General features: G+C 52.3%; 2 protein-coding genes and 1 long non-coding RNA gene across 3 annotated transcripts; 2 read left to right on the plus strand and 1 right to left on the minus strand.

Moving 5' to 3' along the window:
- Positions 1–4,962: 4,962 nt before the first annotated feature.
- Positions 4,963–10,273, plus strand: gjc4b (gap junction protein gamma 4b). Its single transcript, XM_088382217.1, has 3 exons — positions 4,963–5,326; positions 7,814–8,990; positions 9,112–10,273. Exons 2-3 carry the CDS (start codon positions 7,838–7,840, stop codon positions 9,123–9,125), a joined length of 1,167 nt encoding a protein of 388 aa, XP_088238343.1. The 5' UTR covers positions 4,963–5,326; positions 7,814–7,837; the 3' UTR covers positions 9,126–10,273.
- On the minus strand, positions 10,270–13,293 carry LOC148393773 (uncharacterized). The gene is made up of 2 exons (XR_015859720.1): positions 10,523–13,293; positions 10,270–10,477 (listed from the first exon to the last, which is right to left on the minus strand). It is a non-coding gene; the product is annotated as an uncharacterized LOC148393773 (long non-coding RNA).
- Positions 10,579–16,481, plus strand: esyt3 (extended synaptotagmin-like protein 3). The gene is made up of 23 exons (XM_088382216.1): positions 10,579–11,139; positions 11,647–11,688; positions 11,769–11,903; positions 11,982–12,058; positions 12,147–12,216; positions 12,334–12,423; positions 12,496–12,551; positions 12,641–12,761; positions 12,824–13,000; positions 13,068–13,150; positions 13,214–13,262; positions 13,472–13,561; positions 13,652–13,714; positions 13,804–13,860; positions 14,256–14,327; positions 14,468–14,554; positions 14,620–14,769; positions 14,910–15,211; positions 15,385–15,483; positions 15,562–15,693; positions 15,777–15,882; positions 15,953–16,002; positions 16,148–16,481. Exons 1-23 carry the CDS (start codon positions 10,750–10,752, stop codon positions 16,227–16,229), a joined length of 2,580 nt encoding a protein of 859 aa, XP_088238342.1. The 5' UTR covers positions 10,579–10,749; the 3' UTR covers positions 16,230–16,481.
- The last annotated feature ends 18 nt before the right edge of the window (positions 16,482–16,499 follow it).

The raw sequence follows: 16,499 nt of genomic DNA on the forward strand, positions 1-16,499 counted from the left end.
AATCCCTCTTTGTCACCAAGCGCACCTGATAGCACTGTTGATTCCTTTAAATTCCTGACAAATAGAACGACAGCGCCTTTCGTGTTGATTCAAGAAGGAGCAGTTGAAAACATTTCGTTTTCACCCCGCTCGCCAAGGTCAGGCGACGCCGCGTGTCGTTCTCTGCCTCGTGATCGACCCGTCAAAATCGCTGGAACTTTCAAGGAATCAAGACCGTTGAGAAGCTGCAGAAGCTTCTTTTTTATGGACCCGCCAAGACAATATGTCGTAAAATGGAGTCCAAAGTCCATCGATGAAAAACGCCCGCCCGCAGTCAACGCATGAGTGATGAGCGTCAAAATTGCGGTCAACCAGCGAGACAGTTTTGCGGTTGACGCAGTCTTAGCCTTGAGCAATCCCGACATGGGAATGTGTCAGCCCCCCACCCCCCCACCGAAAACAAAACAACAACTCTCTCTGTCTTGTGTGCTTCCCCAAATTATAAGAGATGCAATGCGTATGGGCGTTGTTGTCGCAAGAATGTTGTCAAACAGGTCAAAAGACAATTTAATGGCACCTGGCAAAGCTGTTGGCAAATGGCGACCAAAAAATGACAGCGTAATTAGGGACTCTTTGATGGCACCCGGCAGAAGCTGTTGGCAAATGCAGTACAAAAAAAATGACAGCGTAATTATGGACTCGTTTGAAGTACAAGCAATGTTTGGAAAAACCTCCCATCAACTGCATAACTTGCACAAAGTCACCATCCGAGGTGAAAGAATTCAAAAAGAACAAATGTGCAAATGCAAAGTCACAGGCAGCATTTCCAAGGTGTGATTTGTTTGCGCCAAACGGCCGTTGCTCCACTCGGACAGGATCGCTGCACTGGAATGTCAACACGCAATATTTTGCAGCCGCTTGCTGAATAAACAAAGGTCTGGAGCATCAGCATGAGCATCTGGCTTTTTTTTTTTCTTTCTGGTTGTAGTGAGAGAGACCTCCAAAGTGATTCCATGTGTTTGTTTGCTTCTCGTTTTTAAATGTTGCTAAAGTGTCGGCTGTGAAAATGAGTCCAATGACTTTTTTCAATTGTTTTTATTTTATTTTCCCCCTTTCTCCAGCCTATCTATCCTGTCGGCCTGCTTAGTCATGCGCTAGCGTCGCAATCTGTGAAAGAGTCTCAGCACCTCATTTAGCAAAACGTGACGGAACAGGTGGTGCTACATTTTGGGAGGGAGGCAGATACAGCAAGAGTAGCAAACGCTATGAATCAAATGAACCAATCAAATCCAACTCCCGGGCCATATTATGGCGAAACTCTCGTCTTTGCATCCGGATGTTTGCGGAAATCTGTCGATGGTGATGGCGTTGCAAAATTCTCTTCCCAAACCATTGGAATTGTTTTCAGAGGCCTGAAATTGTCTTGTCGGCTCTTTTTAATACGCAGTGTCGGTGCGGCCGTTTTTCTTTTTTCTTTTGATTTATTTGGTGCAAGCTGGCGGTTGTCACCGCTATCTCGCAAGAGGAGCATTGATTACCCGCCACGTGGACTTTTTGCATGATTTTCAGTGGTGTGAAGCGGAAATGAAAGTCTGCGTGTGTTTGGTGTTCTGCTTGCCGAGCCAATGGATTCAAATCCCACCCTGGGAAGATGTTAGTCATGTATTCATTCAGATTTTCTCTGACTCACTGGCTGAAATCTTGAGGAAAGCGTGTGTCATTTCACAGGAGTCTCCCCAACAGAAAGTCTACTTACGTTTGAAAAGGAGAGAGCCTTCTAACTTTGTGACCTCACCGCCCAGACACGACAGAGCCAGAGCACACGAAAAACAGACGGCGCTTGTCTTCTGATCAAACGGCGACAATGCGTGCGATTCAAAGTCGGTAGCCCGGCTCCGAAGTTGAAGCGCGCTGAACTTTGGACCGGAGGCTGGCGCTTCTATTTTTGCGTACTCTCACTGGCACACTTCCGCCGAGGAGGGCAAAAAAGCGCTAGACGTGAGGAGTCGGTTTGTTCGCGAGGGCCGAACTGCACGTTTCTCTTTTCAAAATGGCCCCTGGAGAGAAAACAAGTCAGAATGCAATGTTGCAATGCTCCATACCAGATGTGGACAGCTGCAGAGTTGAGTCATGTGCTGCACACACACACACACAGCCACACACAGCCAAGTGTGCAACCCTCCAATAACTTTCATGTGGCCGACATCCAAAATGTCAAGTTTGGCATGGCTCTCACGTGAATGTTGAGCTTTTCCGCAACTCTACGGCCAAGTGGCCAAGTAAGGCGAGACGGTGCGACGGAGCCGCCCATGGGACGGCGCTCCATCCACCCGCTTCCCGTGCTTCAGCGCGTCTCTGGGTTCACTTTTGAACGGGCCGCCTCGAGGCAAGTCAAACAAAACGTCGAGCACATGGAACACAAAGGCCAGCTCCATTTGAGGCACCGCAATTGTTTTGATCGTGGCTTTGGCAATCTCCTTTGTTTTCAAATTTGGAATAAAGGACCTGACAAAAGGTCTGTTGAAGGGATTTAGCCATTCATTTGAAAAGTCATTGACGAGTAACATCTTTAGCTGTGGCCGCCTGAATGTAAACTGAACCAAGAGGCGTGATTTTACAAGGGTCTTCTAAATCCCGCCATAGCTTCACCGTCACCATCTGCTGCGGCCGGCTGGCCTAACGGGGGTAGGGCTGTAGTCTGTTTCCACGGCAACGCTGTACCCTTCCTCCCAAGAAGTATGGGGGTGAGGGCTTTGTTTTTGCGGGTCCCACACGTGCGGCGGCCTCACTTCCCACCGAGGGCTGCCGTGAACCGTGCTGCCGACGCGCCGTGCTACGCCACATTCCTTTCCCACCCAGCGGGGAATTGAAGGGGGCCAAGTCATGGTGAGATTAGGGAGGAAGGGAACCCCTCCCCCACTTTACAACAAGGTGAGCGTGCAAATGGAGCACCCGTCCCGTCCCGACCCCCGACACAGAATAGTGGGCTGTGAAAAGGTCCATCAGCAGCAAATAAAGCGCACAAACTGGGGAGCTGCATCGCAGCGTTTGCTCCGCATCCTTCAAATGCATCTTCAACCTGTGGGAGAAGAAAAAAAAAGGAAACGTACGGCTTTAGCACTCCAACACCGCTTGACAAATCCGCCGAGTCGGCGTGCAGAAACCTTCAAGGGATGAAAGATCGGAAAATGCCAAGAAGTCGCTGGCAGGCAGGGAACTCAACTCCCTGTTGCGCTCGAAACGATTATCGTACTTAATGCAATTGCGGCTCGCTCGGCCAAAACAAACACGACACATACGAGCGAGCGGATTTATGAGCGCCGGCCGGCCGGCCGGCAGAAAGTACGCCACGCGTTTGCCTCTTCATTCCAGATACGCTTTTGGAAAAAGAAACGCGACCACTCGACGCCCAAAAGAGCCGCCAGCAAACGGAGGCAAGGCCGGCTAGCCCGATGCGCCTCCGGATGAGCTTTTCTTACATGCGCTGAATAAAAGACCCGCGCTTGACAATAGGGCCACGCCGCTCCCCCCGACCAGGGGGGAAGGGCATCGCATTCCTCGGCCGACCCCCGCTTTGCGACGCCCGTGAAACCATAACCGGATTTGTGCGGCCAAATCGTAGCTTGCACATTTCCTCCATTCCAAAGGGCCGCAAATTGCCATTTCCAACTGCGCATTTGGTGTCTATCCGCAATTTTCGTGTTGTGTCATTTATAAATTTCCGAATGGGCAAAAATCGTCACGGTGCAGATGAGTCACGCCGAAGGCGCTTCTCTTTCACCTCATTTGTCAACCCCCCCTCCCAGTCTCTGGTGAAAGTGCCGAGTCATCCCTCGGGGAAGAAGTGCAGTCTTGAAAGGGACGCTCGCTTTTTGATGGAGTGCGGTTTAAGGCTTTACGTTGGGCTATTGTGCAATGGGGCGGGCACTTTTATTTTCTTCAGAGTGCTGAGCTCAGGCGTCCGCCGAACTTGTGATTCACGATCCGGGCCAACTAACGTCGTAATGCGGTGCATAAATCTCCCGGTGGAAATGCTGCAAACTGTACAAACGAGTCGGCCGCGCGTCACGCCTCGTTGGCGGCGGCAGCCCCAAAAAGCTCGGCGACAAAGTCGGAGGTTGTTTTGGGAGACTTTTGTCACACACAAGACCAAAAACCGTCCCGGCTCAGGCCGACCCGATAAGCGAGTAACGAAGCAGCTCCGTTTTCCGCCGTGGGATCGTCAAACGATGACGTCGTGCTCGGTTGCGCAAAGGTGTCGGTTTGAGCTTTGGGCCCAAGATGGCCGCCTCCTTCAAAATGGCCAGCGTGCCGCTCCGTCGACCTCAGCGAGAACATTGAGCGCTAGCAAATCAGCGGAGCATACAAGAAAGAAACGTGACAAACGCAAACAAGCAGCCACACTCGCCAAGCGGCAACGTTGCGACTGTCTCGGCCGGGTACCGTCGAGTCGCTTTGAGAGATTTTGCTTGCCGAGCAAGCCGTTACGAGCGACGAGGACACGTGCGGCCTTGAAGAAAGCATTTGTTTGCAAATGAATGCAAAGTTTCAAAGGTGGTTCAAAGTTTGATTTCAAGTTTTGAAATGGTGCAGATAGACACCTGGGTGCTATGGCTTTAAATTCAAAAGAAGAAAAAACGCACAATGCACAATTTGGCATCGTAGCAGTATTACAATCGACGTCATTCCAGAAGGGACATAGAAAGAACTCATTCAATCGGAATTCGTGCGCATAAATATATGTAGCTATCTTATTTGTCACGTCATGTGTGTAGGTCGGGAGATAGCACACACTAACTCCCGCCTATGTAGTTGAGGGCGACACAGTCTCAACGGCACCGAAGCGTTTGGACCGGTTGTGCGGGGGGGTGCAGGGGGGGACGCCGGCCGGCCGGCCGACTGGCCGGGCAGGATCGGGAAAAATGAGGTTACATCAGGAGCAGCCAACGCGGATGAGGGAAGGCGAGGCGGAGGCGGAGGCTGAGGCGGAGGGGGTGGTGCAGCAGAAGCGGCGGCAGCAGCAGCAGCGGTGAAAAGGAGGGGGACACCCACCCTGCGGGGCTCCATGCACTCAGTCTTTGTCTAAAGCCCGCCTGCCCGCCGCTCGCGTCCTACGCACACAAAAGCTATCGACGTCGCATCCGCCGCGTAAGCACACGAGCGAACTCCTCCACCACGACAAGAGGACACAACGGATGGCTTGAACGGGGACGCCCGTGGCGCGTGTTTTCTTTTTTTTTGTGCAACCCAAAAAAAAAAAAAAAAAAAGAGAAGAAAGTCCGAGCAGCAGCCGGAGCAAGAGCAAGAGCAAGAGCAGGAGCAGGAGCAGGAGCATCGCAATCACAAGGTAATTGTTTGGCTACTTGGCGAACAAAAGCAGCTTCTGCGCGTTGGTAGCGGCAATTTGAACGCAAACTTTTCAGCCAGGTAGGACGTGACGTGGCGTGGCGACTTTTTGGCTCCGTTCGAGCTCAAAATGAATTTTCCCCTCCGCTAACATTTGACTACGTGTAAGAAGCTGCTACGCGCAATGTGTGGCAACACGCGCAAGCACAAACTGCTTTCAACGCAATTTGTGCCTTTTGGGAAAACTCGTTGAAACCGTGAATCATTCTAATACCAAACATATATAACATATATCAGGGTTTGACGTGGACGTTCGGAGTCTGAGGCGTAAAATGTGACGAAAAGGCACAAAGAAGGACCTTTTTGTCCTCCCCATCCTTCCTTCCTTCCATGCATCCATGCGTCCATCCATCCATCCTCCCAACGTCAAATTGTCGATCGTCTCGGTTTGTTTTCCAACTTGTTCGTGGTTGCGAAGTCATTTTTGCCTAAATGTCGAGAGGGCTCAAACACGTGGAGCGTGCAAAATGGACCACGAGGAACATTGCAAGCTTCACAATCGCGTTTCCCCCTCTCGTTGTATTTGGTAAGACGCCCTACAGGATTGTTTTTGTTCCAACTCGCGGAAAGGAACATAAAAAAAGCCCATTTTGGAGCATTTATTTGGCTTCCAAAATGCAGCCCCCCCCTCCGCCCCCGTCCCGCTGAGCCCTCTCGGCCTGTGGAGGAATTCTTAACTCACCTCCCAGATGTGGAAGCCACAGCAAGCTAAGCTTTTTTCTTTTTTCTTCCCTGTTTGCTTGGCTTAGTCAACGCTGTGAATACACACTTTGTCATATTGACTCAAGTTGTGAAAACATTTGCCACAACCTTGAGGAACGAACCACACACCAAAGGGTGATTTTCGACTTTAGCAGGCAGAACATTGGAAAGTTTATTGGATGGAAAAGTGATGCCGACTCACTGATATTATGCTTCCTCCAGCGATACTTTGACTTACTAGTTGAGTCTCATCACTCAGGGCCTCAGTTTCATCAGTATTTACGTAAGTTATGACAGATGTTATCTCCATCTAAAAGACAAGATAAACGCTTTTAGCATTGAAACCTGTGAGATTCCTTTTTCTAAGGTGGTTCTCCAACCCTAACAATTTCTGCGTGCTTCTTGGCAAGCAAAGTCATTTTTGAGGTGGCGCTTGCTATAAAAAGTTTCTTTTACCACATGATCTAATGTGGTTGGAACATGGGGTCAAAGTTGGATGAGGCTTTCTCTGTCTTCAATGGGAAGGGGTCATTTTTTCCCATGAAAAGCAAGCAAAAATCACACTCCTTGCTGGCTGGAAGGCAACATAGAGTAGACAACAACGAGGCACGTTAAAGCATCCATCCGCCTATCCTCGTATCTCGGCTTGGATCTCTGTCGCACGTTAGCGCTCGGGAACCACAACATCTGTGTCGCGGGGTTGCTCCGACACCTGAAGATGACTTCAACTTGAGCTTTCCCACCATTTTAGCGCCAGGGTTTCAATCCACTGACATCACTTGCGAGTCAACGTGTTCGAGAAGCCTCTTTGTCCTTGTTGCTGTCTTAGATGTGGCTTGAGGGTCCTCTCTGAAACAGCAAATGCTCGTTCAGCACTTTTCTGCGCCTGCTCGTGTCGCGCGTCGGAAACTTGCGCAAGCTGGGATTCGTAGAGGAATGCTTTAGCACGTGAGCAGTGAAGCGTAAAGGCCGGCAGAGCAGCTTCTCGGCTTGATTTGCATCCCAAAATGAAGGGAAATTGCGTATAGGTGAGAGTGAGGCTTTGAAAGAGGCGTGAAAACGACATGCGTGTGAAACTATACAAAGGCCGCCCCGCCCGCCCGCCTCAAGAGAGCAGGAGGCATCTGATTTCCAGTGCCAACGCCCAAAAGCAGCCACACCCGGCCGGGAAGAGCGACCACGTAAGCGGCGGCGGAGGCGGCGCCACCTTTGGAGTGGGGCGCGTCTTCATAATGGAGCCATGAATAGGTTTTGCAATTAGAACGTTACGTTGTGTACTTTACTGGAAGGGCAACTCCCTTAGAGCCATCCCAGATCCTTCCTCTAGCCTCGCGCAACGTGTTGGATACTTGACACTCGTCAGTCAGTCCAAGTTAGGAGCTTGGTCACAGATGGCGCGAAAGCACAAGAGCCCCTGACTCGCCGGGTCATTGATCATTTTGTTGTAACGATCTGCCTCCTAAGCTCAGTCGGCGGCCTCAAATGTCAGATTCCGAGCAAATTGCGTGTTGAATAATGAGGCGAGATTAGGAAAGGAAAGGAAAGGAAAGGAAAGGAGGCATGCGTGCACACCGTGGCTGTGAACGTTGTCAACATGTGAACGCTCTCCGAGCGGCAAACGGGTGCGAATGGATGGAAGCAGCAGTGCGGTGGCGCCCCCTTGTGGCTCAGTTTCAAAATGCTGATGACTGTTGTGTCCCAATGTAACGTTTGTGTCCTTTTTCAGGACTGAGAAGCGGATCGCGGCAAGATGAGCTGGAGTTTCCTGACGCGCCTCTTGGACGAGATCTCCAATCACTCCACGTTCGTGGGCAAGATCTGGCTGACGCTGCTGATCGTCTTCCGCATCGTGCTGACGGCGGTGGGCGGCGAGTCCATCTACTACGACGAGCAGAGCAAATTTGTGTGCAACACGCAGCAGCCCGGTTGCGAGAACGTGTGCTACGATGCTTTTGCGCCGCTCTCGCACATCCGCTTCTGGGTCTTCCAGGTGATTATGATCACCACGCCCACCATCATGTACCTGGGCTTCGCCATGCACAAGATCGCCCGCATGGAGGACGCCGACTACCGGCCGCGGGCCCGCAAGCGCATGCCCATCGTCAGCCGCGGCGCCAACCGCGACTACGAGGAGGCCGAGGACAACGGCGAGGAGGACCCCATGATCCTGGAGGAGATTGAGCCGGAGAAGGACAAGGAAGTGGAGGAGAAGCCCAGCAAGAAACACGACGGGCGGCGGCGCATCAAGCGCGACGGCCTGATGAAGGTGTACATCTTCCAGCTGCTGTCGCGCGCCATCTTCGAGGTGTCCTTCCTGCTGGGCCAGTACGTGCTGTACGGCCTGGAGGTGGCGCCGTCCTACGTGTGCACCCGCTCGCCCTGCCCGCACACGGTGGACTGTTACGTGTCGCGCCCCACCGAGAAAACCATCTTCCTGCTCATCATGTACGCCGTCAGCGCCTTGTGCCTGCTCTTCACCGTGCTGGAAATCCTTCACCTGGGCATCAGCGGCGTCCGCGATTGCTTCTGCGCCCCGCGGGGCGCCGCGCGCCCGCCCACCCCCCGGCACTCGGCGCCGGCCAGCCAGAGGTCCTCCATCTCCCGGCAGCCGTCGGCGCCTCCGGGCTACCACGCGGCGCTCAAGAAGGACCCGTCGGGCAAGCCGGGCTTCCGGGACAACCTGGCCGACTCGGGCCGCGAGTCCTTTGGCGACGAGGCCTCCTCGCGTGAGCTGGAGAGGCTCCGCAGGCATCTGAAGCTGGCCCAGCAGCATCTGGACCTGGCCTACCACAGCGAGGAGCTCAGCCCGTCCCGCAGCAGCAGCCCCGAGTCCAACGGGACGGCGGCCGAGCAGAACCGACTCAACTTTGCCCAGGAGAAGCAGACCGCCGCGGCCGACAAAGGTTGGACTTTTTCCCAATGACTTTCTTCCGAGACGAGGCGTTGTGGCAAAGATGCAGAAGCCAGCGCCAAAATTGTGTGCGCGCGAGCATCACCTTGAACTCTTTCTCGCTTTCCTTGCAGGTGTGCGTGCGTAGGCAGTGGTCAGCGCCAGCCCAGCCCGGAAACTGGACCTGACATCCGGATCGCTGATTGGGCAGAAGGGAAACCCGCAACAATTACAAATGTGTGTGTGTGTGTGTACACGGAAGAGACACAGTGACTTTCTCCGGCCGGCTTGAGGTGTATGAAGTCGGCCCCGAGCAATACCAGTGTTATGGCCCGTCCAAAAAGGAGGAGAATGGTGGACTCAACCTGACATTGCTTGAGACAAAAAAAAAAAAGTCCGATCCAAAGTGCTTTTTGCCATAAAGCGTCTCCCTCAGGGCAGCTACTTCTTTTCCATTTTTTTTTACACATATCTTACTATCTATGTTTGTTATAGGAGACTTAGAGCTAGTCACAATTTAAGAGTTGGAAGTGTGGGAGGTTGAGTCAAATGCATCTCAGCTTTACAACTGGAATGCCACATTTTGGGAGTAGTGTGAACGGTGAGCAAAGCTGAATGGATGAGGCACCTTGCTTCAAAAGAAAGGTACTGACTGGACCAAGTGTTGGTGGACCAGACCAAGGCCCTCCAGTGATTTTTTTGATACTGTTCTGTTGTTGTTGTTGGCGGCCATGCTGCACCAGCTTTGCAAACACTCCGGAGGTGCCTCCGTCCAAAGACAGACAAACCTGGGTAATGCTTGAAAACTCTTGATATTGTTCTTTATTATTATTATTATTATTTTTTTCTACAATCATGTCAAAAAAAGGCGCCTTTTTGGTTTTATATATACCGCTATCTATATATAAATCACTGCTGTCTTAGCTCCCTTCCGCAGCCTGATTGAGTCTGGGGGGTGGGGGCACGTTTTGACTATTTGCTTTGGTACTAGTTCATTTTCTTCTTTCTTTTTCTGAAATCGGTACACAGAGCACACGCTCGTTTGTTCCAAAAAAGGGATACTTGTTGTTGAATGACTGGTTGTAAACCTCGCAATCATTTCAATGTGAACTCAAGGCCTTTGGATTTTTGGGGTACGTGAAGTCGACCCGCTCAGTGCCACTTTGTGCCGACTCAAAAACAGTCATCTCAATGTATTTTTGTAGAATGATACTTTTGTACGTTTTTTATACCTTTTTGTAATGATAGTTTTTGTGGTTGTTGTTGTTTTTTTTAAATAAAATATTCGCAAAAATGGTTGAAGTGGCTTTATTCACCGTCTCAAGTTTGTTTGGAGGACAGAATTCGTGTATAAGAAAAAAACAGACGGTCATGGACTCCTCGCTAATCTTATTCCAAACACTTTGGTTTTATTCGCTGAGCGTTTGTAAATAAAAAAGAAGATCGAATGCGCTGCATGGCTGCTCTGCGCCGAGCTGGATGCTGGAGGGCGTGTCCTACCTGGATGCAACAGCCAATCATTTCAGCGGGGCGTGTCCTTCCTACCTTCCTTCCTTCCATAATAACGATGGCAGGCATCAATACACTAAAAAGGGACTGAAAACAACACGCAGGGCAGGGCAGCGCAGCGCAGCGCAGCGCGTCGAGGTGACAGCGTGTCCACACTTCCATTTGTTTTCACGGCCCCACCCAGACGGGCTCAGGTGTGCCTCCGCCCACTTGTTGCGGCTCCCGAGTGCGGAAACGTCTCGCTCCACTTCCCCGCTGCGCCCATGGCGTCCTCTTCGGTTCCGACGCCCGACAGCGGAGCTTCGTGGCCTCCCGGGAGCTCGGAGCTCGGCGCGCTGCACCCGATGGCTCCCCCGAGCCTCGAGGAAGTCGACGCTGGTTCGGAGAAACTCACCTCGTCCGGCGTCAACCGCATCCTGACCGAGTTCTTCATGTACTTCCTCCGCGGCGCGGTGCTCTTGTACCCGGTCTACCTGACGGGCTACCTGGGCCTCAGCGTCAGCTGGCTGCTGCTGTGCATGCTCATGGTCACCTGGTGGAAGAAGAACCGCCAGTGGAAGGCATCTCGCATCGGGGGCGCCATCGACTTTGTGGACAACGAGACGCAGGTGGTGAGCACGGAGCTGAAGAACTCCCTGCAGATGGCATCGTGGGTACGTACGTACGTCCCAAGCTCCACAAAGAACAGCACTCGATTCCCCTCAAATGAGAAGAATGTGCAAACCGCGGTCCGAAGCGCACAAATGATATTCGAGGTGCGCCGTTCCCGTCCCAGCCCAGCCCAGCCCTGGCCAGCCCAGGCCAGCCAGCAAAGAAAAAAGTGCTTCCACTTTCTGCAAGACCTATTTCTGTTTTCTGTCTGTCAATTGAAAGAGCCGACCGATAGTTGTTCAATTCCATCATTTGGGAAGTGAAATCGGACGCTGCTGTGCTAGCAATGGATTTATTTGCATGACATACCTGACTTGGGTTGATCCTCCGAAACTTTGCACCACACCCACAAAGTGCTTGAATGTGCTTGCAGTGTTTGAAAGTGAAAACAATTAGGATTCAGAATTCATTCATTGGGGGGAAAAAACAAGGAAGATGATTCAATCAGTCAAAAACTTGATGAACTGACATTGTTGCTGTTGTTGTTTTTTTCTCTTCCTCCCCCAAAGATCCAATTCACCGACGTGGAGAAAGTGGAGTGGGTTAACAAGGTATGACTTTAAAAGCGCTCGCACGAACGCACGCCGAGCTATCTGGGGCAGCAACGTAAGCGAGCGCTGTTTTTTGGAAGGTGGTGGAGCAGGCTTGGCCTTTCTTCGGGATGTTCATGGAGAAGCTCCTGCGGGAAAACATCCAGGCGGCCATCCAGCAGTCCAGCTCCGAGCTCAAGACCTTCACCTTCACCAAGATCCACTTTGGACACATTGTGAGTGGGTCTTCGAGGTTGACCGCGGCGCATGCCCACATAGCCTCTGAAGTTGATCTGTGCCTTTCTGGATGGCAGCCGCTCCGCATCGTCGGAATCAAAGCGTACACGGATGAGGTGGATCACCGGGAGGTGGTTCTGGACATGACTATCAAGTGGGTGCGGCTGGTACAGTTCTCCCGCGGCGGCGGTAGCAGCGGCGACGGCGACGCCCCCTCCTTTCTGACGCCTTTTCTTTCCTAGTTACGAAGGCGACGTGGACATCGACGCCGAGCTCAAGTCGGCCATCACGGCGGGCGTCAAAGGACTCAAAGTGAGCCAGCCGGCCGGCCGGCCCGTTGCCCCTCCGTGGGGGCCAAAACGCCGAGAGCGAGCACGGAAAGGCCAAAGCTTGGTCAATTTGCCGCAAGCCTCAATCTCAATCTTTCAGCTGCGGGGGATGATCCGGGTGATTCTGGAGCCGCTCATCGAACAAGCACCGCTGGTGGGAGGAGTCACCTTCTTTTTCATCCAACGGCCGGTGAGTGGGCTCGGCCGGCCGTCCGTCCGTCCGTCCAGCCGGACCATTATCACGTGGCCTCTTCTCTTTCAGACCCTGGAAATCAACTGGACGGGCATGACCAACATTTTGGACAGCCCCGCCTTCAGGTACCGCCTCCGCTGGGCCGATGGGGCGCCGGTCCCTTTCGCCCTTTCGGCCCAGTCAGTCTCGCCCGCGCGGTCTCTCTGACGTGCAGCTCCTTGTCCGAGGGGACCATCATGGACATCATCGCCTCCCTCATGGTGCTGCCCAACCGCATGTGCTTTCCGCTCATTGACCAAGTCAAAGTGGACCAGATGCGCTTCCCGCTTCCTCGCGTACGTCACAAAGGTCCCGGTCGCTCGGTGCGCAAATGCTAGCCAGCCCCTTTGCTCTTCAGGGTGTGGTGAGAGTCCACTTGCTGGAGGCCAGGGACCTGGTGGCCAAGGACACGTATATGCTGGGCATGGTCAAGGGCAAGTCGGACCCGTACGCCGTCCTCCGCGTCGGCGACCGCAAGGTTAAGAGCAAGACCGTCAAGGAGAATCTGCACCCCAGATGGGGGGAGGTCTACGAGGTAGGAGAGCTTCCCAGCAGAGCGACCGTCGTCGCCATTGAGCAATACCACGTGTCTGCTTTTGCAGTTTGTGGTCCACGAGGCACCGGGACAAGAGCTGGAAGTGGACATTTTTGATGAAGATAGAGACAAAGACGACTTCATCGGAAGGTCAGAAGAATCAAACGCACAGGTGAATGGTCTCCAGGCGTGACTACGAGTTTGTCCTTTCAGGTATCGCCTGGATCTGGGAGAAGTGAAGAAGGAGAAAGAAATGGATCAGGTGAGGCCGCACTTGTCATTTGAATGAAGTGGAGTCGTCCCGTCCAGCCCCGCCCCGCCCCGCCCTGCCCTGCCCTGCCCTGCCCTGCCCTGCCCCGCCCCGCCCCCCAACTTAAGTAATTTCGATCTCTTTGTGTGTCTTGACATGCGGAGGAATTGACAGTAAAGGAGACTTTGACTTTGACTTTGACTTTGATGTTTCTCTGCCAGTGGTTTCCTCTGGACGGGGTCCCGAGTGGAGAAGTTCATCTGAAGCTTTGTTGGCTTTCACTCCAAAGTGACGCCACGCTGATGAAGGAGGTACGAAGCGGGCCACAATCAATCCAAAAAATGGAATGGCTTTGACGCCTGCGCATGCGGAGAGACGAATCCATTTTCCTCCTCCCGCAGTCTTCCGAAGGCTACGCCTGTGCCATGCTGGCCGTGTATCTGGACAACGCCTCCAACCTTCCCGTAAGTCACCTTAGCGGCAACGCTTGATCCAATTTGCCTTCATGATGCTTCTCGGGTCAACGAGGATGCCTTCAAATGCATGTCTGCAGAAAGACCGCAGTGAGATCGAGCAGCACCAAAAAAAGAAGCACGGGCGAGAAGGTCGGGTAAGTGACCTTTTTCTTTCTGTTTGGTGCGCCAGCCGGTATTTCCTGTCTTTCGGCTGTCATATTTTCGTTGGCGTGCTTCCCACACCCTTATCACTTTTTTTTACTTTTGCCTTACGTTTAATTTGTTTGGGGATGAACTTTCTTCATAAGACATCCTGGTCATTGGGGCTTTCGTATTTATAAGTACCCAATATTGTTGTCTGCTGAATGTCAGCGCCTCAGTGGGCTCTGGCTTTCTACTGCCACCTGCTGGATGTTTACTGAAAGTACACTTAAAAGCACACGAGTGGAAATTTGGACTTGCCAGTCGTTTGAGTGACAAAAACAACTTGGAAAAAGTGAATTATTATTATTTTTTTGCATATTTCCCGACGGACTGGCTTCATTTTCAGCTCACAAGGAAGTCTGCAGAGCCGAGCTCCTTTACGGAAATTTCCATCGATGACAACGTTCATAAAAGCAAGGTATGGCGTATGCCGTACAATATTCTTGTTTCATTTTGAAAATAGGAGCAAGAATAGTTTGACTCAGATGGCATGCACATGCCAAGCTAATATTGCTAACCGACTTATTACAACTAGCGCTTCTCCATCGCTGTTCGCAGGTTGTGTTTTCCAGTAAAGACCCCGTATGGGAGGAGGGCTTCACTTTCTTTGTCCACGACGTCAAAACGCAGCAGCTCATTGTTCAGGTCGGTCGACGTTACGAGCCCACTCTGGCCCGATGAGCGTGTCCCTCGCTGATTTGTGCTGGCAGGTGAAAGAGCACGAGAAGAAGACGCAACTGGGCATTCTCCGCCTGCCCCTCACCCGCTTTGTCAACATCTCCAGCATGATGTTGGACCAGCGCTTCCTGCTGGACCAATCCGGTGCCAACAGCCAGATCAAACTCAAGGCCACGCTCAGGGTGGGTCGAGATGGCCAAAAGGAACAGCTTGACCCATGGACATTTTTGCAAAGTCTATTTTCTGCGACATGCCCGTCCGTCCCCTTTGACAAGAAATTCCCCTCCGCTGATCTTCACGAGTCCTTTCTTTACCCCGACAGGCTCTTAAGGTGGAGCAGCCAGAACCCAAACCGGTGAAGCCGCAAATGGCGGCGAGCAACGCCGGCGCGTCCTCCCTCAGCGCGCTTTCTACCAGCACCAGTCTCGCCAGTCAGGCCTCGTCGGCCGCCTTCCCCCCGGAGGACTACTCCACCCACCGACGGGCCTCCTATCTGGCTTCGGAGGCCTTGAGGCCGTCCCCGGCCACCCTGAGCATGCGGCGTTACGACTCGCACAGCCTCTTGTCCGAGAACGCTCTGGCGGCGTCGCGCTTCGATCTGGTGGACGGGGCCTCCTATCCCGAGTGAGTTTGTCTGGGTCAAAGTTCGCGCAACACTTGGCGGCTCCCTTGGGGCTCACTTTCATTCGGCCAAATCAAAGAAGTGAGAAACCTACAGCAGGTCTTATGGACGGAGCCCTATCCAGAACATGCGTGTCACGTGAACGCTTATCTTGACACTTGGTGGTTTTCCGCAGGGTCCTCCGCAAACATCGCGGCTCCTTGGGAGAGATCAGCCTGACCGTGCGCTACGCCACCTTGAGGAAAAAACTGGTCATCATAGTCAACAGCTGCAGGTATTGCCCCCCCCCCCCCCCCCTCCCATCCAGTCTGCGGTCGCGCTCTCTCACTCGCCGTCCGATGGCCGTCCGCAGAGACATCTTTCCCTGCAGCGAAAACGGAACGGACTCTTACGTGCGGCTGTACCTGCTCCCGGACCAGACCTGGAGGCACCGCAAGCGGACCCACGTCAAGAAGAGGACCGTCAATCCCGTCTTTGATGAGAAGTAGCCTCTCTCGCTTTGCTTAGTATGGACCGGCCGGCGCCACCTTTTCTCTGACGCCGCCGCCGCCGCCGCACGTCTTCCAGATTTGAGTTTGACGTGAGCCTGGAAGAGGCCCTCACGCGCACCTTGGATGTGGCGGTGAAAAACAACAAGATGTTCCACAGGCGGGAAAGGAAGGACATTGGGATGGTCGGTCGGCCGAGGCGAGCGTCCGCGTGGCCTTTCACAATTGAGCTTGAACTTCATTTCCTGTGTGCAGGCGCTGATCAGTCTTGCCCAGCTGGATCTTGTCAAGGGTGTCAAAGACTGGTATGTGATGCCTTCCTTCTTCATAGTCTTTTCTCAGGAATTGAACTGTGGTGTCAGATAGTTTTCCCCTCACCATTACTGTAGAGCAAACGAGACGTTTTTTGGGAAGGATTCTTTGTGAATATTTCTTTCTTTTTCATGGAAGGTACAAGCTCTCGTTACAAGGCCCGAAGAGTCGAAGCAACAGCACAAACGATGCTTCCGGATCAAGCTCCTTTTCTAAGTGATTTGAAGATGTTACTGTAGACTAACTGGGTTGATGTTACATATTTGAGAAATATTTTTCTGCACTACTCTCATTTTTGTAAGGTTTGATTTACAAGCTGTTCTGCATTGTGATGTCATTTTTTATGGTGTTTTGGTCATATGTTAAGGGATGTTAAAAAAAACAGTTTTGATTTGTTTTTGTTTTTTAATTACGAAAAACCGTACTGATTTCACATTATTTCACTTAATAAAAGCATTGAGTAATAATGCAATCTAGTTTCCGCATAAGC

The sequence above is a fragment of the Syngnathus floridae genome, chromosome 8, assembly GCF_059516105.1.
Source record: "Syngnathus floridae isolate MCC-2025c chromosome 8, RoL_Sflo_1.0, whole genome shotgun sequence".
NCBI lineage: Eukaryota > Metazoa > Chordata > Actinopteri > Syngnathiformes > Syngnathidae > Syngnathus > Syngnathus floridae.

Excerpts from the sequence above, each read along its gene's own strand:
- gjc4b (XM_088382217.1), top strand. The coding sequence starts at position 7,838 with ATGAGCTGGAGTTTCCTGACGCGCCTCTTGGACGAGATCTCCAATCAC.
- esyt3 (XM_088382216.1), top strand. The coding sequence starts at position 10,750 with ATGGCGTCCTCTTCGGTTCCGACGCCCGACAGCGGAGCTTCGTGGCCT. Across the intron at positions 12,217-12,333 it reads CGGGCGTCAAAGGACTCAAA|CTGCGGGGGATGATCCGGGT; the intron begins GTGAGCCAGCCG and ends TCAATCTTTCAG. Across the intron at positions 13,861-14,255 it reads AGCACGGGCGAGAAGGTCGG|CTCACAAGGAAGTCTGCAGA; the intron begins GTAAGTGACCTT and ends CTTCATTTTCAG.